The sequence below is a fragment of the Falco rusticolus genome, chromosome Z (genome assembly GCF_015220075.1).
Source record: "Falco rusticolus isolate bFalRus1 chromosome Z, bFalRus1.pri, whole genome shotgun sequence".
Classification (NCBI taxonomy): domain Eukaryota; kingdom Metazoa; phylum Chordata; class Aves; order Falconiformes; family Falconidae; genus Falco; species Falco rusticolus.
Genome location: NC_051210.1, coordinates 54,599,943 through 54,623,991, shown reverse-complemented (window position 1 = coordinate 54,623,991; position 24,049 = coordinate 54,599,943). Strand labels below are relative to the sequence as shown.

General features: G+C 39.7%; 1 protein-coding gene across 2 annotated transcripts in view; it reads left to right on the top strand.

Annotated features, from left to right (window-relative positions):
* SLC1A1 (solute carrier family 1 member 1) overlaps positions 1-24,049 on the top strand; it is a 59,604-nt gene that overhangs the window by 20,079 nt on the left and 15,476 nt on the right. For both annotated transcript variants that reach the window (XM_037373221.1, XM_037373220.1), the window contains exons 3-6: positions 17,357-17,449; positions 19,379-19,493; positions 21,747-21,789; positions 23,561-23,668. In XM_037373221.1, the coding sequence (XP_037229118.1) occupies positions 17,357-17,449; positions 19,379-19,493; positions 21,747-21,789; positions 23,561-23,668 (359 nt within the window). The remainder of the gene's footprint in view (positions 1-17,356; positions 17,450-19,378; positions 19,494-21,746; positions 21,790-23,560; positions 23,669-24,049) is intronic.

Below are 24,049 nucleotides of genomic sequence, written 5' to 3'. Positions count from 1 at the left end.
CTAGGAAGTTTTGATGCCTACAGGAGACTATTTTGTGAATGTATGTGATGTCAAAATATTGGATTTTGGTAACTAGTAACACTTTTGCACAAGAATCACCAAGAGGTTGAAAATACAATCTGTAGTTTTGTTTTTTAGGTTTAGAATGTCTTAAAAGGTAATGTTACATCCTGAAAAGCATCAGCTTTTAGGACAGTGAGTTATGCACAAATGCATGTCCCATGACCAGATCCATGTCCATTTGGACATAAAGATATAAATCAAGCATACAGCAAAGACAGTGATGGGGGGGGGAATCACTACTTGAGATTCCAGGAATATCTGCAAAATTTAAACTATTAGTAATTTTCATTTTGTTGACGAAAGTCCTGTCATAGTGGAAAAACTCTCACTGACTTCTTCAATTAAAGCAGGAACACTTTTACTCTATTTTCAAATTGAAAAGGCAAAATTCTCCCTCTGGTTAAATAGAGGGCTTTGTAGAATATGGTTTTCCTTTGCAAACCAGGTTCCTCAGCGTGTAAAAGAGGGAATACATTGTTTACATCCTTATTTTGTGTAGCCTACCTGTTGCAATTTGTGAAATTTTCCCACTGGCCTGCCTCAGGCTGAACTGTAACCTAGTAAAAACTAACATAAGCACTAAGCATTTATTTATTTGGAAAAATTTTAAAATCATGGTTAATAGGTCCTTGCTTAGGGGACAGAAGAGTCTGAGTAGTGCCATGCTCTTTCAAATTATTCTTGGTTTACCTTACAGCCAAATTTTAATTGTTCTGTTATCATAATTATTTTAATGGATGGCAGATGTAATTTTAATTTACTCAGACCCATAAGTCCAGAACTGATAATTCAGTTCAAAAAACCTAGCTCTTTTGGATCTTCATGAGATTTCTATCTCTCAAATTAGTTAATAGTACACTAATGCATCATGCATGTGAAGGAATTATTTGTTTCCTCCTGTAGTGACAAGAGAAAATTGAAAATGAAAATCAAAAAGATTTTGTAATTCAAGACCATTTCTGTGACATCCAGAACTACACCTGTACTGAGTGTAATATTCCACACTCCAAATCCACTTCTTTGAAGTAATGCTCTGAAAGAAGAAATTATTAGGCAAATACCAAATATATATTATTTTTAGGTGCCCTGCAGGGAGAAATAATTGAGAGGAATCTCTTGTGTGCTTCCTGGGAGTTTTGAGGCTTAAATCTAATCATTCTGGGAGTACTTAAAAGCCTATAAAATGTCTCTGAAAGTCTTGGAAATTCAACACTCTCAATTTCATTCAGAGAATGAAAATTTTATAGAATTCTGCAGTACATTTTTTCATATCTGCATACTGAGCAGACTAGTCCCCTTTAATCACTTTTAACCTTCTTTTTAATGGACTGAGATTCACAGGGTATGTAATGGCAGTAATGTTTGCAGGTGTGTTTTCTGTCTGGATCGCATCAGAACTTAGGCTGGAGACAACTGTCCAATTTCCTGAACAGTTGTTCCTCTGTACTTGGGTACAAGCTGGCACAGTGAAGCTGGGCCATGTGACTTTTCCCATTTGTAGAGACTATTGCTTTCCCTGTGGAAAGAGGATATTGAATTGTGGCTGATGGATGGGTATCTTGAGTAGGTTATTTGTTCTTTTCCATTGTTCAAAATTCAAGTGTCAGTTTCCTACCTTGCATCTATATTTGGGAAGTTACTAGTTTGCTTTATCCCAGTGCCACCGAGTTTAGTTAATGGAGACAAAATGTACAAAATGGGAGACAAAGGAGCTGGAATGCAATGAGAAAAAAAGCAGAATAGAGTATTAATCAGTTTGTTCTTATTTCTCATGTGTATCTATCTTTGAAAGTCAGAACAGATCAGACTTAAACAACTTGGGATTGTTTTGGGTTTTTTTTTGTCCGGAGTTAAAACACACTGAGCCTCTGCCTGCGCTCAGGAATAGACCTGCTAGTTCCATTAGATGCAAAACATCAAGAGATTTGCAGTACTGTAAAGGAGCACAGACAAGGAAATGGTGGGAGAACAAATCTGTTTTGTTTCCTATAATGCAGGGCTTCTAAATCAATTTTCCTTTGGTATCACCATTCCTGGGGTGGCAGTTGCTTCAACAGTTTCCATTTCTGCAAGTCCAAGAAGCACAGCTATTGAGAGGTGCTCTGTGACTGAGGCATCCTTAACAGGCCCTGTGCATCACCAGCAATTACACTAGTTTCCCATTCTTGGGGAATCCTTGATCTACCTTGACATACTCAAGAGACTGTCTCTTGAGATACCTATGTGTTCCTTGCTTGCTTTTCTATGTTTCTGAAGCCAAAAGAACCACCAAGAAAGCAGGTCCTATGTATATTAGTAAACTAGTTATCTGGGCTCAGGTAGGAAACTCACCTTGTCCCTTTGTATCATGTACATTGTGCAAAGGACAGAAAATATTACACCACTGTTAATGAGTTTTGACTTCAGTTGTACTGGTGGATGCTGAAGGTCCTGTTCCTGCTGTCAATGTGCAGTCATTGAGGCAGGGAGGACTGTGGAGTCATGGGCTATTAATGGACAAGGCTTTGTGCCCATCCTCTTTGGATTACTTCTATCACAGTCATCTACTCCTTTCCCATCAATATCAGTTGACCTTATGCAACTGAGACAGCCCTTACATTATTTAAGGTTTTAAATTATAGTCATAAAATCTCAAAGTGCACTTCTGGTTCATGGAGCATGATTACCACCAGCTCTCAAGGGCAAAGAGCCCTAACACAACAGCCATTCTGTAGCACTGGCAGTCACTGCCTCCTGTTCCAGCCATAGCACTGGGGGGTTGCTGGTGGCACCGCTATGGATGTGTCTGAAGTGAGTCGGTAGCTTCTTCCTTTCTGTTCTGGATCTAAACAGATTCTGGATTTAAACCACAATTCCACTATATAAAACACATTGCATTTGCTTTTTTCTCCATTTACTGGTGTGTGGACTTTATAATCAATTAAAAAATGTAGTCTCATGTTAAAGTTTTCTTTTTAAGAGTCCAGAAGCTGAAACTTGTCCACCTATGTTTTACCACCACTAATTCTGAGGTAATTTGAGTACTTCCAGTACTTCAGGTTTTCTGTATTCACTCCATATATATTTCACTGCAACAGTGCCGAGTCTATATTTCTGCTACATCCATGAACCGAACCCGAGTTCTGTTATGAATGTTGCTAGCCTGTCCATCTTGGCAGATTGATGTGTAACCTTCCTGCCTTATCAGCTCTTATTATATTCCACCTAAAGAATATCATATTTCCTGAAAAGGCATTAACTTGAGATTATATAACCTCTAAGAGCTTTCTAGAGGAAAATTAAAATTTTCCTACAAGTGATAGTTCGCAAACAAGAGTACTAATACCTTCTTTCTAGGCAATGTACTCCAGTAAGCTGTCAAGGGAAAGATGCTGCAGCACTGATTGTGCCAACTGCCTACAGGGCAGCACAACCATCCCTTAGCAATCCAGGGTCAGAAATTTTTCTTTACATCTTACCTGAACTTCCTTCCATTTTATAATTATTTCATCCCTTTCGTTGTCATAAACAATGTATTAATTTCCCATTTATTTCTCCCTTTCTATCTATTATTTAGAAAGGCTCGTAACAACTGCTCTTTCAGCCCCATCCTACTTAATCCAGGACAGCCCTTTCGGTATTTGGAATACTCTTTGCAACTATTAGTGCATTCCATTAATTAATCTGGGTTTTTAAAAATAAGTTAGTATTTTTTCAATGCCTCTTCAAAGTTAGAAGACCAATATTTATCATGCTAAGCCAGTGGTAGTTTCACTAGATCGTACAAATAGGAACTGAGAATTTGCTCATTTAAACTTTTTTTGTGGTATTTAAATGGAACTAGCAGATGCTTACTTGTTACTTGTATGCATCTATCTCTCTTCCTCCCTCTCCGCCCACCCCAGTTTGCTAGTTTTCTTCAGTTCATTTGAAAGGCATTTTTCTGTTGCATTTACACAACAGTACTAGTGGAATAACAATTTTTGCTCCAAAGAAGAGATTTCTATCAATCTATTGAAAAGGTAATTGCTACAAGCTGTCATAGAAATCTTTTTCCTTTACAGTAACAATGAAATTTGAATAGACAGGATAACTGCTGTTATAGAGGGACTGGCAGCATAGGAATGGAAGACTCTTAGTAACAAACACTAAAAACACAGGTAGTGGGTCACCAAATATCTCATTTGAGAAACTGCTTGTCGCAGTGTCTTTGGGGCTTCCGTTTGCCATAGCTTCTTCATTACCTGATCTTCTCTGCCAACATCTGACTCAAAACTGTCCTCCTAATGAGACTACAATAACAATATGTCATTGTTAGCTAGTGGAAGACTAGATACAAGAGATAATTTAGAGCCCCATGACACAGTAAACAAGGAGGATAAAATAGAATTATATGAGATGCAAGTGCAAGATGGTTGAAAATGCTCTACAGGTAATAACAGGTAATTATTACAAGTATAATATAACAGGTAATATAAAAAAATACAGATAAAACCACCTGTTTCTCAGATGATGCTCAGTGAAGTTGTGCATAAATCTGTGCTGTGTGAAGTTCTGAATGTGGGCAGTATTTCAGTAGACAGATGTGAAATGCTTGTTCAGTCCTGACAGTCCTGTTCGTACGCAAGGGATGCAGTACTGCATTTCCTAGAGAATTACACAGAGCAAAGTGAAAAGGAGCAAAAGTTTCACTGTTCAGCCCTTGGAAAGGCAACAACAGTATTTCCTGTTGAACCTGATTTTTAAACTTAGATTTCAGGGAGAATATGAAGTGAGCTTTCAGGAGATTAATCACAGTCAGGGTAAACTTGTACTGTAAGATCATCCCAACTAAAGGGGTGGAATGGGGGAGAAAAGGCTCAGAGTCTGGAATGGGAAGACGGAAATATCACAGATGAGTCAAAGATGGCTTCAGTAAAGTACAGGGTCTGAATTCACTAGTGTTATGGTGATTCCCCCTGCAGCAGTTATTGTCTCAAATGTATACAGCACTGTTTTGCCTTCAAAAAGTGAGGATAGGCCAAGGACAAAAGGACAGAGGACAGCTGGCTTTGGTGATCTTCCTTGTTTTTCAGAAACCCAGAGAGGAGCATTTTTCACACAGGAAATGAAGAGGTAGTAGTAGGATTGCCTTGCGAAAGCAGGCGTCCAAAGAGGATATAGCCATATCACCAAGAGACTGGATGGGTCAAAAAAGTTTGGATTAGTTGGCGAATTTAACATTTAGTCTGTCCATACCCTTTCTGAGTCTCAGGCAGTGTGACTCCAACACGTATCCTTGTTGAGGAAGAATCACTGTAGACTAATGAACCACAAGAGAGATTGCATAGGTGACACCAGGCACATTCAAAAATCTCTCCAAGCCTGACTTGATGTTGAACTGTCCCCAATTCGTAGAACAGCAGAAAGGACCTTTCCCTGCTGTGAAAAGGAAACCTCCCCACTTGTATCCATCACGTGGCTCTCAAACAGTGATAACATTTACATGGAAATAGGATGAAATCTAATCTTAGAAGTGAGATTCTTTTCTTTCCTGGCAATAGCTGATTAAAGCTGGAGGTAGCCCATGAAACAAGAATGCAAATTTGGATTCTCTTAGACACACAGAGGAAGAAGAAAGTAAACAATAAGCTTGCTACACAAGTCAACACTGGAGCAGGAATTTGGTGTTCAGTTCCTCAAGCAAAAATTACATGTCACTTCTGAAGTTACAGGCCAAATACTGTTTTAGTATTAGTAGTGCTTCCCATTGCAAATAGAAGAAGAGTATGGCAACTAATTCAAGATTGTCACTTGCCTCTAAGAAAGATTGCTGTTATGACTTGGCCACCAGCTCTGTGATGATTGGAGGATTCAATGAGAATGGCCAGTACAAGGTAAATGACATTCTGAAAAAACAAATTAGAACGGAGAGGTCATACCACACAGTCAGATGCAGTTGAGGTTTTGATACTGCTCATGCCAAACGCTCCCAGCTCCATCTTTTAAAGCCAAGGAACTTCACGCATTTCAGTCAGCTATCCTTTTATCAAGGGCATTGTGTCTGCACTGCTTCATTCTCCTGCCCCCAGTGTTTTTCAAAGAGTAAATCTTACATTTTTGCATCAACACATAATATAGTGCATCCCTGACAATAAACCAACATTACTATTTTTATATGAAACATTGTGGTCCCCTTAGAAGGATTGCTTACTGAAAGTCTCTATAGGCATTTTAAGATTCTCTGATGTTTTCGTATTTTCATATGTCGGTTGTAACATTCTGTAAAAAACTTTTAAATGGACCTGACTACCCTGGATGTCCATCATATCACTTCTGTGGTCTAGTGACTGCACATTACAGGCCAGAAGAGCCAGGACGGAAGGGAAAAATTAAAACATGTACAACTCGGAGAAGTTGAGAGTTATTTTGTGATTCCTCTAGCGTCAGCAGAAATTTCTCAGTTAAACCAATAAGGCTGATGACAGTTTGAAGCAGTTGAACTGTATTTTGACCTTGAATCAACACCTTAGTTGTAGATGAGAAGGTGTAAAAGCCATAGTGTTCTACTTTTCAGGAATTTTTGTCACTGTATTTTTGTGACAATAGTGAATTAGATGTCAGAACACTGGGAGAATTGTGTACGGTTGATGTGTGCTATACTTCACTTATTTCTCCTGTCCTGGTTTTGGATGGGATAGAGTTAATTTTATTAGTAGCTGGTGCAGTGCTGTGTATTAGCTTTGGTGTGAGGTCAGCGTTGAAAACCACTGATGTTTTCAGTTGTTGCTAGGTAATATTTATACTAAGTCATGGACTTTTCAGTTTTTTGAGAAGGCTGGAGGGGCACAAGGAATGAGGAGGGGACACACAGGCCAGCTGATCTGAACTAGCTTAAGAGGTATTCCATACGATGGGATGTCATGCTCGGTATATAAAATTGGGGGTCGATGGGGGCAGACTGATGGTTGCTCAGGGACTGGGTGGGCATCAGTCAGCAGGTGGTGAGCAGCTGTATTGTGCATCACTTGTTTTCTTTCCTCCTTTCCCTTTGGATTTTATTCTTTTTCCCCTCTCCCTTCTTTTCATTATAACTTTTATTATTATTACTGCTCTTTCATTTGTATTTTATTTCAATTATTAGATTGTTTTTATATCAACTCTCAAGTTTTACATTCCTTTCTGATTCTCCTCCCCACCCCTCTGGGTGAGGCGAGAGTGAGCGAGCAGCTGTGTGGCGCTTTGTTACCAGCTGGGGTTAAACCACGACGGCCCTTTTTGGTGCCCAGCATGGTGCACAAAGGGTTGAAATAACAAGAAGTCTAATCAGATTGTGTTAGAACAAAATTGTTGTTGGTATTTATTGGATTGGATTAATAATCATTAGCCACAATGCTGATTTCTCTGCTCTTGAAGTTGCTGCCCATGGTCTCAGGGTTGCATTATTTAATTTGCTTACAGTATATGTTCCCTGTTGTGCGGTTTGTTTTCCATGGGACATGGCCTAAACTTATCATAGCGTTGTACTATATAGTAGTGTTTTATGATATGATGGACTCAATGGTTATAAAACTAATCTGGTCTGTGTACTCAGTGTTGTTGTTGCCCCTGTGTGTCAGGTGGTCCCTGGCAGGGAGTGCCAACAACTGCATCTTCGGCTTTGTTTTCCTGGAGAGTCAGCCTGTGGGTGGGGTCCACGACTCCCCCTTGTCCCCAGAGCTAATTACTGAAACATTTTGGATTTTTGGAAATTCTGAATATCTTTGGTCCATCAGAAGCACTCTAGCACAGGTCCTGACCCTCTTGCTAGGAATACTGAATGTGGAAAACTCTCCACCTCCTGAATCCGGTGGAGATACACACAATCGGTTGTAACTACCCTAGCCTCAGTGGCAGAAACAACAGCTGTTACAGCCCCTGCGGCCACTCCAGCCGCATGACAGGCAGCAGCTACTCCAGCCCCTGTGGCAGGCACGGCACCACAACGAGTGATGCAGAAGACCAACCTGTGTCAGTGTCAGTGGCCCCTATACAGAAGAAAAAAAATAAAGGGAGAGCAGCTTATTTGGGAAAGGAGGACAATGAAGCAGGCCCATCACAGGAACAAGATGAAGACAAACAAGAGGTAACCTCTTGATCCCTATGTCTGAACGAACTGCGGGATATGCAGAAAGTTTATGCCTGTCAGTCAGGTGAACACATCATCACCTGGTTGCTTTGATGCTGAGATAATGGGGCTAGTAGTACAGAAGTGGAGGGTAGGGAAGCCAAGTAGCTGGGGTCACTTTCTAAAGCAGGGGGCATTGACAAGGCAATTGGAAAAGGAATGTGAGCCCTCAGCCTTTGGAACCAAATCCTGTCAAGCCTTAAGGAAAGGGATCCCTACACTGAGGATATTACATGTTGCCCAAGCAAGCGGACTGCACTGGAGGAATGTGTCTGGTACTTGAGTGAATTAGCTGTGAAAGAGATGATTTATTATGACTGAGGCAATCCACAGTCACCCACAGATCCCACTGATGTCCTATGCACACAACCCGTGTGGCAGAAATTGGTACAGAGCGCACCATCATCATATGCCAGCTCATTGGCAGTAATGGGTTGGAAAGGCAACGCACGACCAATTCCAGGACTGCCTTTGCCTGAAGCAGGAATGACCCAAACTGTTTTCCCAAACATATTTTTAAGGTGTACTACAGGAACTTTATCCCCTTCTACAGTATTTGAAAGCTTTGACTGGGCAGGGCCAGCTCAGCTGGCAGATCCTCTGGTGTTGACTAACCAAGTGGCCTTTGCTAAATGTATCTCCCCGTGTTTGAAAGTTCCACCACCCATTGCTTTCAGTGCAGTCCATTACATTGTTAAATTTTCCCGGAGGCTCGTGCATGATAGGGGATGTGATGTATACACTCAGTGCCATGCTCTTTGGCCAAAACGTCTATGAGATTGGTTCAGAAAGGAGTTCCGTTGCCTGATTCAGTTCTTTCTGGGGTGCCATGTCACCACAAGACTTTCTCTGTCAAGGCCCAGGATAGTGTTCTGGGCAGTGCCATGGGGCACAGGGTATGTTTCCAGCCATCCAGTGGTTGCTACCACCATTGTAGGCACATGGCGCTTGCCTTGGCATGTCTGTGCAAGTGTGATACAGTCAATCTGCCAAGCCTCCTCATATTTAAATTTTATCCATCAACCTCCATACCAATAAGGCTTTAACCATTTGGGTTGCTTAATTGCAGCGTGTGTTTCACATTCATGGAATACCTGTGCAATAGTGTCCATGGTTAAGTCCACCCCTCATTCTGGGGCCCATCTGTATGTTGCATCTCTTCCCTGATGGCCTGAAGTGTCATGAGCCCACCGAGCTATATATAATTCACCTTGATGTTGCCAATCCAAATCTACCTGAGCCACTTCAGTCTTGGCTGCTTGATCTACCTGCTGGTTGTTTAGGTGTTCTTCAGTGGCCTGGCTATTGGGTACAGGAGCATCTACATGATGTCCTTTTACAGCCAGGTTCTCCACCAGGGCAGCAATATCTTGCCATAATGCAGCAGCCCAGATGGGTTTACCTCTGCATTGTCAAATACTTTGCTTCCATTGCCATAGCCACACACAAAGGACATTTGCCACCATCCATGAGTCAGTATAGAGGTGAAGTGTTGGCCATCTTTCTTGTTCAGCAACATCTAAAGCCATCTTGATAGCTTTCACCTCTGCAAACTGACTTGATTCACCTTCTCCTTCGGCAGTTTCTGTGACTTGTCACAGGGGACTCCATACAGCTGCCTTCCAGCTGCAGTGCTTTCCTACAATACGGCAGGACCCATCAGTAAACAAGGCATAGTGCTTCTCACATTCTGACAGTTCATTGTACAGCGGGGCTTCTTCAGCACATCACATCTTCCTCTGGTCACATCCCAAAATCTTTACCTTTCGGCCAGTCCATAATAATTTCCAAGATTCCTGGATGATTGGGATTTCCTGTTCAAGCTTGTTGCGTCATCAGTGTGACCCACTTACTCTGCATAGTATCAGTTGCGTGTAAAGGAAACCCTCCCTTTAAACACCCAGCCCAGCACTGGTAACCGGCACACCAGGAAGAGCTGCACTTTGGTACCAATCACTTCTGAAGCAGCTCGAACCCCTTCATAAGCTGCCAGTATCTCTTTTTCAGCTGGAGTATAGCGAGTCTCTGGTCCTTTATACCCCTAACTCCAAAAGCCCAAGCGTCAACCTTGAGTCTCCCCTGGTGCTTTCTGCCAGAGGCTCCAGGTAGGGCCATTCTCCCTGGCTGCAGTGTTGAGCACACTCTTCACATCTTGCCCAGTCCAAGCTGGCCCAAAGGCTACTGCTTGAACTGACTCCCGTTTAATTTGTCCAAAGGCTTGTCATTGCTCAGGACCACATTTGAAATTATTCTTCTTTCAGGTCACGTGGTAAAGAGGGCTTACAATCATAATGTATGGAATGAGCATTCTGCAAAAGCTGACTACACCTAAGAAAGCCCGAGTTTCTTTCTTATTAGTGAGTGGACGCATAGCTATTATTTTGTTGACCACATCCATTGGGATCTTATTATGTCCACCTTGCCGTTTTATTCCCAATTCAAATACTCCAGTACACTAATTCCAATTCAATACTTCCCATTCAGAAGGGTTTGGAGTATTTTCTCCCCTTTGTCAAAAACTTCTGCTGCTGCATTGCCCCATGATGTTATCAATGTCTTGCAGATGTTGGGGAGCTTCACCCTGTTCCAGTGCGGCCTAGATAAGTCCACAGCAGGTGGTAGGGATGTGTTTCCACCCCTGGGGCAGTTGATTCCAGGTGTGTTGGACACCCCTCCAAGAAAAGGCCAACTGTGGCCTGCACTCTGCAGCCAAAGGGACTGAGAAAAATGCATTTGTGGTACTAGTGGTGGCGTACCACTTGGCTGCCTTTGATTCCAGTTCACATTGAATTTCTAGCATATCTGGTACAGCTACACTCAACAGTGACTCCATTCAGGCCATGACAGTCCACTGTTAGCCTCCCTTAGGCTTTCGCACTGGCCGTATGGGGCTATTAAAGGGTGAACAGGTCCTGCTGGTCACTCCTTGGTGCTCTAGTCCGCAAATCAGCTTATGGATGGGAATCAAGGAGTCTCTGTTGGTATGCTGGTATTGCTGCCAGTGTACCGTGGTAGTAGCAGTTGGCACCTGTTGTTCTTAGACTTTCAGTAACCCCACCACAGAGGGGTCTTCTGAAAGACCAGGCAAAATAGACAGCTGCTTGATTTCCTCTGTTTCCAAGGCAGCTATACTGAAAGCCTATTTATACCCTTTCAGGTATCACCCTATAATAATCTGGATATCACCCTATAATTCATGGATCACACAGTTTCAGTTTCAACCAGGGTTGGTACCTGTAGTACAGAGCAAATGTTCTACCCCAGACAGTAGATCTCTCAAGTGTTGGTAATTTTTCTGTGATGATAGCCACTGCAGTCAGTCCCTTGGCTATCCATGCTGTGCTGTATAAAAATGTAGTTCTATAATGGATTTTATTATGAGGTTCCCAAGTGCTGTTACCAGCATAAAATTTCTATTTTATGTGGGAAATATAAGTCATTCCACCAGGCAGGAACAAAATAGAAGGAGGAGCTAATGGGGTAATAACCTTTCAACATCTTTGAAGGTTTATTAATGCACATCTTTGAAGGAAACTGCTCTGCAAGTGGTTTCCTCTCCTGCACTCTGTTAAATAAAATCAAGATTAATATTAATGAGTACTTGTTTTTTTCACCTTACTTCATAGGTTGCTTCTCAGGAACTGCCATCAGTTCTGAAGTCTGTGTTAGAGGTCAGCTTCAGAGAAAGATAATATCCAGATGCAGAATAATTTCACATCACAGAGGTTTCGGTGTAATCTAGTAGCTTGATATTGCTATAAACAGACACAACTGGTTTCTTTATCTTTCATGTTTTGTTAACTGTTGTGATTTTGGATATTTCTACAACGTCTGTATAGGTTCAACACCTCTGTCTCCTGCTTAGCTCTTGGCCTCAGCAACACACAAAGACAACACAGTCTGCAGTTTAGTTACACAGGTGATGAGAGGTGTTTCCTTACAACTGGTTTGAAATTGCAGCTTGGCAATGTAGCTAATTGGCGGCACTTTCCACTGCTCCTGTATTAGGAGAGGAAGATAATAGAAATTCGCTGTTTTCCAAATAAATGCCTCAGACATAGTGAGTGTGAAGCACATTGCTCTGGGATTTGTTAAAAAGTCCACCATTCTTTACCTGATACAGAGAAATATAATTACACTGCTCCACAGCAGGTTCACTGGCACACTAGTGCAGGCTTCAAAAGATCCTAGCTGGATTTTTATTCAGTAAGAACCTGTGGGTATTTCAGATTTCAGGGTCCATTTGGGAGTGGTGGACAGGTTTTTTTGGTGCCTATGAATTTGTCTGAATTCAGTTCACCAGAGACTAATACCTGCAGAGTTTTTCGATCAGCTACTTGGTTTCTTTTACCTGAAATGTTATGTATTATTTATATTCCCAAAGATCTGAGTAACTGTTTTTGAAAACTAAAAGGGAATTACAGAAATCATTGAGAATCTTACTACACTTCCTAGGAAACGATAAGAAAGCTGTAGACCAACCTGGAAACAGTGAAAAGAAGTTGACACTGTTGGCAGTTGACTAAAGACACTCATATTTAATGGGAGTAGACGTGTCATTAGTGTCAGAAGAGAGGACAAAGAAAGAAAACTTGAGGACTGGTTTGTGTTCAGAATGTTCCAAAACAACCTTTCTAAGCAGCAAGGCAAAGAAAAACAAGTGTTTATCACAAAAAAGTTTAGAAAATCAATTTCCTGTATTTTCATGAAGCTTCAACCGTGTCGATACCATTTAAACATATTTCAGTGATTTTTCAAGACTTCATTATAACTTTTCAAGCACATTCAAAATTATAGTTTTGTTTAGGAGCATTCTCCGTTCCCTTGTGACACCAAAACAGGAAAAAAAATAGGTTCTTGTCAGAGAGAAAATGAACAAGTGAATACTGGTATTTCACAAAGTGTATCCTTGTGTTACGCTTGTGTTAAGTCCATGAGAAACTGAAAGAATGATTCATGCTTTTGTTAGTGGCTACTGGTAAAAAATTCTGGAACACCATGTTTCATATTTAGGCTCGGTTTTGTTTAAATCAGACTCTTGGGTAAAGTAGCTTTATAGAACATCATTTCAGGGAAGCAGCTCTAAATATGCACAACAAAACGTGATTATGAATGACATTTTATAGGGACTTCAAAGGTTGCGGAAGGCTGATGGCACTTTGATGAAAGCACCTAACAGGACTCTTGTTTTGATGTACTTAACTAGGTAGATAGGGATGCTAAAGTATGAGTCAGCGAACGAGTCAGCGAACCTATGTGTCTAACCTTGGCAGCACAACATATTCCACATGCAAAAATCAGTAGTTGAATGGAAGGCAGGATTAAACCGGTTAATTGTAATCATTCAATTTTTCCACTTCTAATTTTTCGCAGGTTTCACAATATTGTCCTCCTTTCTGGTTATTTTTTAAAGAGGAAAGTCCTGGGAATCCTCTAGTAATAGAGAAAAAATAACAGCTGTAAAAAATAAATTAAATTGACAGGCTTCCTGGCAATACCAGCCAAAAGCTTCAAGTAAAAAAAGACCGTATGCAGAATAAAAAATAGTTATTGGAATGTGAGGAACAGCTGGATTATTTTTCCCCAGCATTTAAAGTGGAGTATCTATATATCTTACCCAAAAGTATGTGTCTTTCCTGTTCTGTTGAGGGTCCTGTTTCATCCTCATTCCTGTTGTGCTTTCATGCCTTCTAATACTCTGTCAAGCAAAATTATTAACATCAGTCTTGTTATTTATGCTCCCATCCTTTCCTCAAAAAAAAAAAAAGAAAGAAAGAAAAAGAAAAAAAAAGTGTATATACAGTATTTCATTTTGATAGGATTTTAAGGTCCTGGGACATGAAAAAGATGTGAGAGACTTATTTCACTGATTGTTTCCTTTTTTATTCTTTTGCAAGTGTACGTGTTGCAAATAAAAGAAAACTGGGCAAAAAGAGAAAAACAGTAAAAAGAGCTTTGAGTTGGAGACTGTAACATAGAAAACACAGAAACTAAATTGCAGAAGGCTGGGCAAGTGAACCCCAAATTTGGCTTCAGCTGTTAAAACCTTAACTCTGTTCTGCTAAAATAATATGGGCAAAGAGGTGATAGATAGATAAACAGATTTTACCACCAGTGGATTTCTTTTGTGATCATCTCCCTTAAGTCTTTTGTATCACAGCCACAGAACTGCATTCCATGCTTCAGTGGCTGTAGCTAAATTAGAACATGTCTTGTAGGAAAATTTAAGGAACAAATCTGAAATACTTCAGGTTTGAAATGCCCAGGTATGGAGAACTCATCATGCCTGTTTACATTCTGTACAGTAGACTACATTTACAGTTCTATCTGTTCAAACCTGTTTAAACAATTTAAAATGTGGGCATAGGCCGTGGGAGGGAAGAGCAAATAAAATGGTTATAAAAGTTGAGTGATAATCTACAATAGACACCCAAGATTAATTACACTGGGTTTGTGATCATATCTTTACTTGCAACACTGCAAGCTTTCCATTTTGAGTGGCATGTGTGTCATTATAGTTTGAGAAATAAGTTTTCTTATGAACTGAAATCAGTGTTAGTTATATGCTTTGTTTAATACATCTTACATTAACTCTTTCAGTTATGCCCAAAGAAATTATAAAGCCATGATATTATTTCAAAGGCAATTTAATTTTCAGTTGGCTTGAGAAGGTGACCAGTAGCTATCAATTACATTAGATTCTCAATTGCTCACTGGTTACAGTTAGATATATCTGGAGGGAAATTTGGTTTTATATATTGTGTTTTCCTACATGTAACAAGCTAACATGACCAAAATTAGCAGCATAAAGCACCCAGTGCAAAGCTGTGTCTGTGGCAGTTGTAGTGAATGCTACTTCGTTCTCTAAACAGAAGCATAATTCTGAACATAGTTTTGTTTCAGAGTACAGCAGTTTTCAAAACAAAAAAACCCTACACCTGTCATCCTCAGAGCGTGCTCATACTTACTCGCCATGTCTGACTGATTTGTGTGTTTTTATGGCTACTAGCAAAGTAGCACGAACATGATGGTGGACGCACAAGCTGGATTCTAGCACAGCTCACTCACTAGCAGGATCATTATACAGTTTAAAAAGGCAGGGGCAAATTTGTCCCTTAATTATATATCTGTAACTTCTGTGAGCATAAGAGTTTGCAAAGGGATTTCATTTGGAGCCAGAATAATGTTGTCACAGTGTCATACTAATTGTGGAATCTTTATAACAGTACTCCAGAGAAATAACCTTGCATGATTATTAGGCTCTTGGCTGAGTCAGCAAGACTGCCAGCAAAAAAAATCTTAAGGCAAGCTTTGTAAGGTACTCCATCCCATGAAAAGATTGTTATCCTACCTCCACTGTGTATGTAACCACTATCAACAGTCAATACAACGAGTTTTAGAATAAAATCCCATGTTTTCTAATTTTTATGAACTTTTCATTAAAATGGAACTGTGGCAATACCAGTTTGCTAAAACATTGTAAAGTCTTCTAAGTAAATACATCAGGTGTAAAAGTTTCAACATTGACAGCCTTTGAAACCAGCTCTTCTATCGTCCACAGAATCCATTATTTATTACTATCCATTCTCAAGAGTTATCACTACCATAATTTCCACAGCTGAGCCCACAGCAATGCAAAAGACCTCTTTTCTACCTGGTTTTTCCCAGTTCCCAAGGTCAGAAGTAAAAATGACAGCCCAGATTGTGTCCATTTTGTTGTTTGTGCCTGAAACAATATCATTAGTGCTGACAGCCTCCTGTGATAGCTGTGGTGTTGCTTTTTTCTGTGCACTGGTCTGTATTCCCTTGCCGTGTGAACAGTTCTTTTATTATCCTGATTTGCTTTAAAAGTGAGATAATCTTTACATCATTATTTCTGTATGTATATGTGGTTCTTCTGTGCTCAGTCTGATGATACACTGTCCCATGAAAGACCCCCAAATAATCAAATAGATGGTGAAATAAAATAACCTTCGTTCTCCCCTCCCAGTACTGTTTGCATTTTGAATAACAATTAACAGAACAAGTAAGGCATTATAGGAATGCTCTAGGCACAAGTTGTTACTGTTGTTAATATACCTTCTGAAAGAGACATCAGCTCACGGTTGAAGTGTGCTGGCTAAGATCCTTTTTGAGCTCAAAGATCAGTAAGTTACTATTGTGTCAGAAAGATCTTTTGATTTTTCTTCCTTAGCTTTAGGAACTTTTTTTTTTTTTCCTAAAAATTATGCCTATCTGAGGTTAAATATCCTCTTGGTATTTTTACTTTTCTGTACAAGGGAATCTGGCCAGTCTTTGATAATTTGACTCAATAAACATGAAGATATAAATGGATTACAAATGTATACTAAAGAGATAGTGGTGAATTATTAACTAGCATGGTTATAGACAGTCCAGTTTTACAATTACAATGTTCATTTTACCCTGGTTACTGAACTGTATGTGTACAGATGTAACTGTGAATCTTTTAAACAATTAAAAAATACTTCATGAGTGGTTTGGTGTAATATTGTTGCCACAAGTTAAGTTGACCTCATTATAACACCTGCCTCAGCACTTTCCCTACCTTCATTAACAAAAACTGCCCTCAATTCCTGGCAATGGCAGATACAGGCAAGAGTGGGAACAGCTCAGACTTCAGACAAGCTTTGGTCAAAAAAAAAACCAAAACCCAAAACACCTGTTAATGAAGGCAACCCCCCTCCACCCACCCAGGAATGAGCCTTAGGTGTCTGTACATGCCTTTGAGCAACCTGGGGTAACAACCTTGAGCAGCTTCCTTCCCATGGCTTTTAGTTTTAAAGCCAAAGTGTTACAGATCTGAAGAAAGTGAAGCTATTATTAAAGTGAATATGGAAATAAATTCTAACATACTTTCATAAACCAAAGAAGTCTAATTCATCACAAACATCAGGGAATGAGAAAAGTTAAATTTTCTTTTTCCTAGAATAACCCTAGGAAACTGGATTTTTGCAAGGAAGCAGAAGCAAACATGTTGGTCTGCTACGGAGTTTTCAGAAGTGCAACTGGCAATTAAGTATTTTAAAATACCTTGATTAAGGAAAAAATTCCTGCATAGACATTAAAGACAATAAATGTCTCTACAAAAATAACAAGTTTCTTCTGAGGTTGTTTTATAGTGGTTTGTTTTTGTGGTTCTTTTTGCAGGTGTTGCTGCTTTGGATTCCAGCGTTTCTGGGAAGATTGGTTTGCGAGCAGTCATATATTATTTCTGCACTACAGTCATTGCTGTAATACTAGGTACTCTGTGATACTCTAACTTTTGGAACCATCAGCATCACTTAATTACAAGCATACAGCACTGTGACATTACTAATTTCACAAGACAGGATGGAGAGAAGAGACAGGAGTCATACCAAACCTCTTGACATACTTTTAGCCAAATACAGGGAGAAGTTAGTCCCTTTGTTCTCAAGTTGGGCTGTATTCATATCCAGTATGAAGCCACAGGCAATTCCACCATACATTTCAGCTCAGGGAAGGTTAGGAGCTGTCTGCTTATGTGAACAGTGACCAGCAGCAGGAAAGCTGAATGAACATCAAAGGCCAGCCTTAACTGCAAGGTGAATCTCCTCAATAGCAAATTGACAGGTTGTTACTTCTTCTCAGATGCGAGAATGTATGTGTCTCACCTGGAAGAATGACAGAAAATACTGCTTTCCTTGTAGTCTCATTTCCTTCCTGAGAGGTTTTTGTCCTCTCTGTCACTGCCTGGCTCCACTCCTGTCTCTCTGAAGTCCACATCTCTTCTTACATAAAGTTCATTCCCTACAAGCAGCCGTGAAATCTTCCATATTTGCTTAAACAAAGATATTTAGCCTGCCTTCTTAAATAAGAAATAAAATTAAACCCTCTTCTGCCAACAGTCACATGTTTTGTGGCCTGTCTTTGTATTTTGTTGAGCCTAAGTGAATGCTGTGCCTAGATACCCACTAAAAAGAAATATGTATTTATTTGAAGGACAAAATGTACATCATACGTGGCCTACTTGTAAAGCAAAGCAGTATTTAAGAATAGAAAAAGAATCACATACAGACATATAAGGCCAGATTAATTTCTAGAGGCTGCATCATAGAGAATAATATATCACTGCAGTTACACCGTTCAGGCTAGCCCATCAGTCTGTGAATTTTCTGTGAAAAGAGAGAGAAAAATTAATAAAGACTAACATTAATATGTATCTAGCTCAGTCTGTGAATTTTCTGTGAAAAGAGAGAGAAAAATTAATTTAGACTAACATTAATATGTATCTAGCTTAGAAATTGTCCCGAGCCCCCAAGTGGGGGATTAAACCAGACAATCTCCAGAGGTCCTTGCTATTCTAAATTATTCTATGATACTATGATATTACTTGTTTCATTGTGCAGGGTTACACAAATTCATTGCTGCTTTTATTCACAGCTGTCGTTAGAAAGCCTTGTTCCTGGCTGGTTGAAGGATCATCCAAATGCCTCTTTTTCCCTGCATTGAGATTTAGTAGTTTCATTTGCCTTAGGTTTGTTTGGACTTCGGAGATTAAATAAATTTAAAAAAAAATGTATATTTGGAAAGGTCTAGTATTTCATAGAATAGTAAAAATTCCTGAAATGAAGCTACTAAGTTAAATGGAAAATTTGTCACTGATTTCAGTATCCACAAGGTCAAAGCTAGTATTTCTTGCCCATAATTTTTTGTTTGTCTATTTCTGAAGCCCTTGTCTTTAACTTGATTGCTAACTAACTTTACCAAAACATCCTGTTGTACTTTGGGGTCACAGGACAATGCACTTGTATTCCTCTCTGAAAGCCGTTAACAAGAGCTGCATAAGGTAAAAGGTAAATAGCAATTCAAGTTATTATCATGCAAAAGTTGCAGAATGCTTCAGCTGAAACCCAGCTGAAGTAATTTACCCTCTTGGTGAGCAGTAGCGATTTATTACCATACATGCAAAAACAAAGCTAGATGCTCAAGTCCAGTGGCAAGACCACAAGTAGCTCCTGTGTTGGGGGAACCGGCACATTTAAGGACACCACCTGTAGACTTCTCTTTTATGAACAGCTCTACATGAGCACGCAGGGAAAACATTTGTTCAGTTTAGCTCATGAACAGTTTAGCTACACGGGATAGCTAAGGCAGGGCGCACCAATGCTTCTGCTTGCACTGTAAGCTCTTCTGGTTCTCCTTCTGCAGGGATTGTCTTAGTTGTGACCATTAAACCTGGAGTGCCTCAAACAGCAAATGAGATTGACAGGGTGGGCAGTACCCCAGAAGTCAGTACTGTTGATGCCATGCTGGATCTGATCAGGTGAGTTTTTCTTTTTTAGTTTCCATACCCTTGTTGCAAAAGTCCAAACAAATACAAATAAAGTTGTGATGTGTAATGCAATAAGAATGCTTTCTAATGTTGTTTGGATGAATAAGGAGAAAATAACAGATATTCCAACAGGTTAGGCATTTTAGAGTCTATTCAAAGCAGTTCATTAAAAAAATTTCTCTTTACGTGATAGACTTTGGTTAATAAACCAATGACAACAAAAATTCCCTCCTTTGAAAAAATTGATATGCAAGATTTACACATTATGAAGAAAGTATCCAGAAAAGATTGAATGGTTGGCAGGTTACTGACTGGCAGCTTCTGTGTCATCCAGCATTGACAGCCAGCTGAAATTGCAGTTTTGTGTTTCCCCTTCTCAAGGCAGGGTGCAGAGTAACAAGATGCAGTAGGCAAAGGTTTCTTAAGGCTGCCCAGTCAACAAGTTTGCTGCATCACTAGTATCTAACCAGGTATCATCACCTGGAAAATGATAGACACTTAAAACAGTTGCAAGAAAAGCCCTAGAAAAGCCCGAAGAAGACCTGAGCAGATTTTCAGAGTTAATGTGTTCAAGGAATAAGAAAAAAATTCACAAAAAAGAGCTGAATTACCAATAGTTGCTAAGTAGTTCCCTCAAAAATGTTTTCTCTGGATTATCTTATTTGTCCAGCTGCAGTTTGTTCTATATCACTATTCCTGCCCACTATTTTTTTTTTTTGCAGAAATTTTACTTAACCTATCATGTAAGAATCAATTGCCATTCATTTGGCTTTCCCAGCATTTTTAATTTCAGGAAATGTGACTGGCATTTGCAGACACAACTCCAGATACAGTCTTTGACATTGGTAAAATAGACACATGGGTATACATTTATATATAGGTATATGTCCGCCTTGAAAAAAGTTACTGTCCTATTTAATAGCAAATGTCTGCTGTCATCTGGGGCTTCTCTGCCCCGGCACAGATCACGGCAGATGTCTTTAAGAATGACTCGGTTTCTCTGAGGTTTATATACAAGGTAGTTAAACCCAAAGCCCCATGTTAAACAATCCACAGCTCTTCCCAGCCTCTGCCCCCTCCTGCCTGTGCATGACCAGGATGGCAGCACCTTGGGTGGCTCATCTCATTCGTTATGGTCACTTGCCCAGGAATCAATAAGAGGAACTGCCATCAGCAGTATTATAAAACCTCATGCGGTCTGTTACCAGTAACTTCCACATAAATATTTCCACACAAATTCAACAGGGCTGATATAGTTCCATGCATTAAAAAGTCTTCCTATAGCAAGAAGTGGTGTGAACTGTAATTCAGAGTGGTCTAGGGTTTTGCTACAGTTACAGCTCAACTTCTTGTAAACAAGTTTAAGACTATGAATTAGGAGTTTGAGATCTGAAATACTTTTTAAAAGGAATTATAATTACTTTTTTGTATTAATCAGATTTAAGATCCAAATCCAGGAAGTCTTGTAAAGATTAAGGAAATTCCCAGGCTTGTACAAACTACTCTTGCCTTTGAAGGAATTTTGCTGTGAAAACTTGAAAAACAAAGTCAAGGGTTTGTGAAAGATCTGGAAGGAAGATAGAGACCTGCTTCAATATATAAACTACCTTTTTCCACACTGGACTGGGTAATCAATAAATACCTAATCAATGCTATTTTCTGCAATTGTTTGAAACCGGAATTGGCAGTTGGCACACAACTGGATTGCACTGATTCTGATCTAATTTCCTGATTTTTCAGTGTGCAGAAATGGTTCTTGACCCTGGAATGACATGTGGAAATCTTCCGTCAGCCAAGATTAATTTCTGGATTCAGAATTAGAACAGAGCACACCACATATCTGATTCTTCCAGCACAGTGTTTATATGAGGGGTTTTATTTTCTGCCTATATTTGACAAATCCTATAAAAACAGTGTGTCCTGTATTCCTCATGCAAATGATGAAGATGATACAGTAGAGAAAAAAAACACTGGGTTTAGTAGCTTACCAACAGAAATGTCCAATACTGAAAAATAAGCCAAAAAATCCAACTGTAGGAAAACAGTGAACTGGTCGTTAGGAGTCCTGAACTGTTAATTTCTTTGGGCTTTATATATGATGGTGCTAAATACACTGCTTTCTGGTTAAAGGGACACAGCCTGATCTGCTTTTCAAGCAGCAGATTTTATTGTTTTGTTTATATAAACAACTTGTTTTACTATGCTGTTTCAACTAATGTTGAAATGCTTATACCTTTTTAACAGGAACATGTTCCCAGAAAACCTTGTCCAGGCCTGTTTTCAACAGGTAAGTTTGAACATTGCTCTTTCCTACTGTAGTTTTTATTGCTCACTGCAAATTATTCTTGGTTTATGTCCCCAAAAACTATGTCAAGTAAAAATTATTTCTGAGAAGTCCAGGAGTATCTTAATCGCCCATAAAAAGACTTACTTTCAAGGCATCTTGGTTTCATTTCCGTTGTGATAAATGCTCTATTTTCAGCTATTAAGTCCTTGATCATCCTTTGCCAAAAGACACTGTTAGGAGCTGGGTGCAGAACCCAAGATGCATGTGAGAGGATTTTTACTTCTGGGATGGGTGTGAAGACCCTCAGTGTCTAATGAAGTCTGTGTAACTAGCCCTCACCCCGACATGTCTCACATCGGATGCCCATTGCCAGACCTGATAATGATCCATCTTAAGGAAAAGGCAGCCAGTTGGGTTTGTTTGAGACATCTTTTGGAGAAAGTGAGGTATGCAAGATGAAAGAGGAAACTACTGTCTATGTATCAGATTTACTTCAGATTCTGTCATCTTTATCTGTAAATATATCAATCGTTTTTTGTAATGCTCTCTGCTTCCCTTTTTAGTCTTGTCTAGCAGCTGCCTACCAGTTTATCTGAGGATTGTATGTGAGGTAGTTAACTTTTCCCAGGAAATTATGGTAACTGTCCTGCTGTGCACAGCACTGAATATATTTCCAGTTTATAAAACTTCTTCATATAGTTCTTCTTATATGTTAATTACTGTCACCTGACACTAAGGCGACAGATCATTTTAGGGTTCCTTTGCAGAATGATGAGGGCACTAAATTGTAGTTAGAATTAAAGCTTTATTTTCTTAACAGGATATTATGATTAGTATAACACAGAATTTATAACGAGAATAGCACAGGTTTTCTATAAACAGGGTCAGTGTAGTACAATATTGTAACAGCAGACTGGGTCAAATCTTAGTGCTTGGTTTACTGTATCAACATAGACTCAAAGAACATATAAAAGAATACAAATCCGTCATTCTGCAGAGGAAGCAGATGGCAGCAGAGGCATCCCTGGCCACTGGGAGGGTCCTGGGACTCTGTCCAGCAGCAGCTCCCGTCCAAGTTTCCCCTTAGGACTTGTAACAGCTTGGTTTTATAGACAGTGCTCTGGGTGCTGTTTTACTTCTCTGCTCAGTGGTGGGTGCCTGGCACCTTCAAGGCTGGTAAGGAGAGGACCAGCCTTGAGGCTGGTGGGAAGGGAAAGAAGAAAACTGGTTCATCTACTTGGAGCACAGGACCTTCAAGGCCTGATAATAAGGGGAAGGGGGACTAATAAAAGACCAGCTCGACCACAGAGAATGGCTTTGCCTTATATAATGGCATTAGTAACACTAACCACAGTACTAGAGATCTGGCTGTATCAGGTGCACCTGGCATCTGCTCTACAGACCTTTCCTGGAGTGGCTGTCAGCAATTTTGTCCAGAATGTTTGTCCCTGCAGAAAGTCCCCTTTCTATTGTCAGGCGCTGTATCTCATCCCCCAGAAGGCTGCACCAGGTCCACAGGGTACCCAAGAGCCTGGGGAGCAGAATTCATAGCATGTTATCTGTGAATCACTTGTTTGATCTACAGCATCCAAAGTACAAAACTGTGATGGCTCACATGAATTGGGAAATAATGTTTATCTATGTTTGCTACCCTCAAGTCAGATTGATTCCTTTTCCCATTATTTTTAATGGGTGAAGGGAATGCCTTTATTCATTCTTGACTTTCCTCATGTTTCTAAATAAGTTCTGTTTTTAAAAAAAACTTTTCCAGTATAAAACCAAACGTGAAAAGGTTGAAGCTACAACTGGCGTGGATAAAAATAGCACCACATTTACAGAAGAACCCATTACAACTGCTACGACAGCAGAGACTTCAGAGGTGTGACCTTTATTGTTTTATTCCTTTGTAATGTATGAAGTAGGGAGAAAGAGCAAAGAATAAATTTGGTTTAGTTGGTGTGGTTAGTGATTGGGAAAAGGAAGGAAATGGTACTTAGATTTTAGCAAGGGCACAAAACTTAATAAGTAAATGCTAGAGGATAGTATGAGGATCTTCTTCAATGGAAAGCAAGACAATGGAAGGCATTTTTAAATTAATAGTTTATTACTCTGCAAGAAAAAATGTAAAGAGACAGAACTGAAGAAGAGGTTTAAGAAACATCTGATTAGAAGTGTGGAAACCTGGGTGTTGATGGTTTATAAAACCTAGACTTACACTGGAGGAGATGGAGAAAGGAATTAAATAGAATATGAACACAGG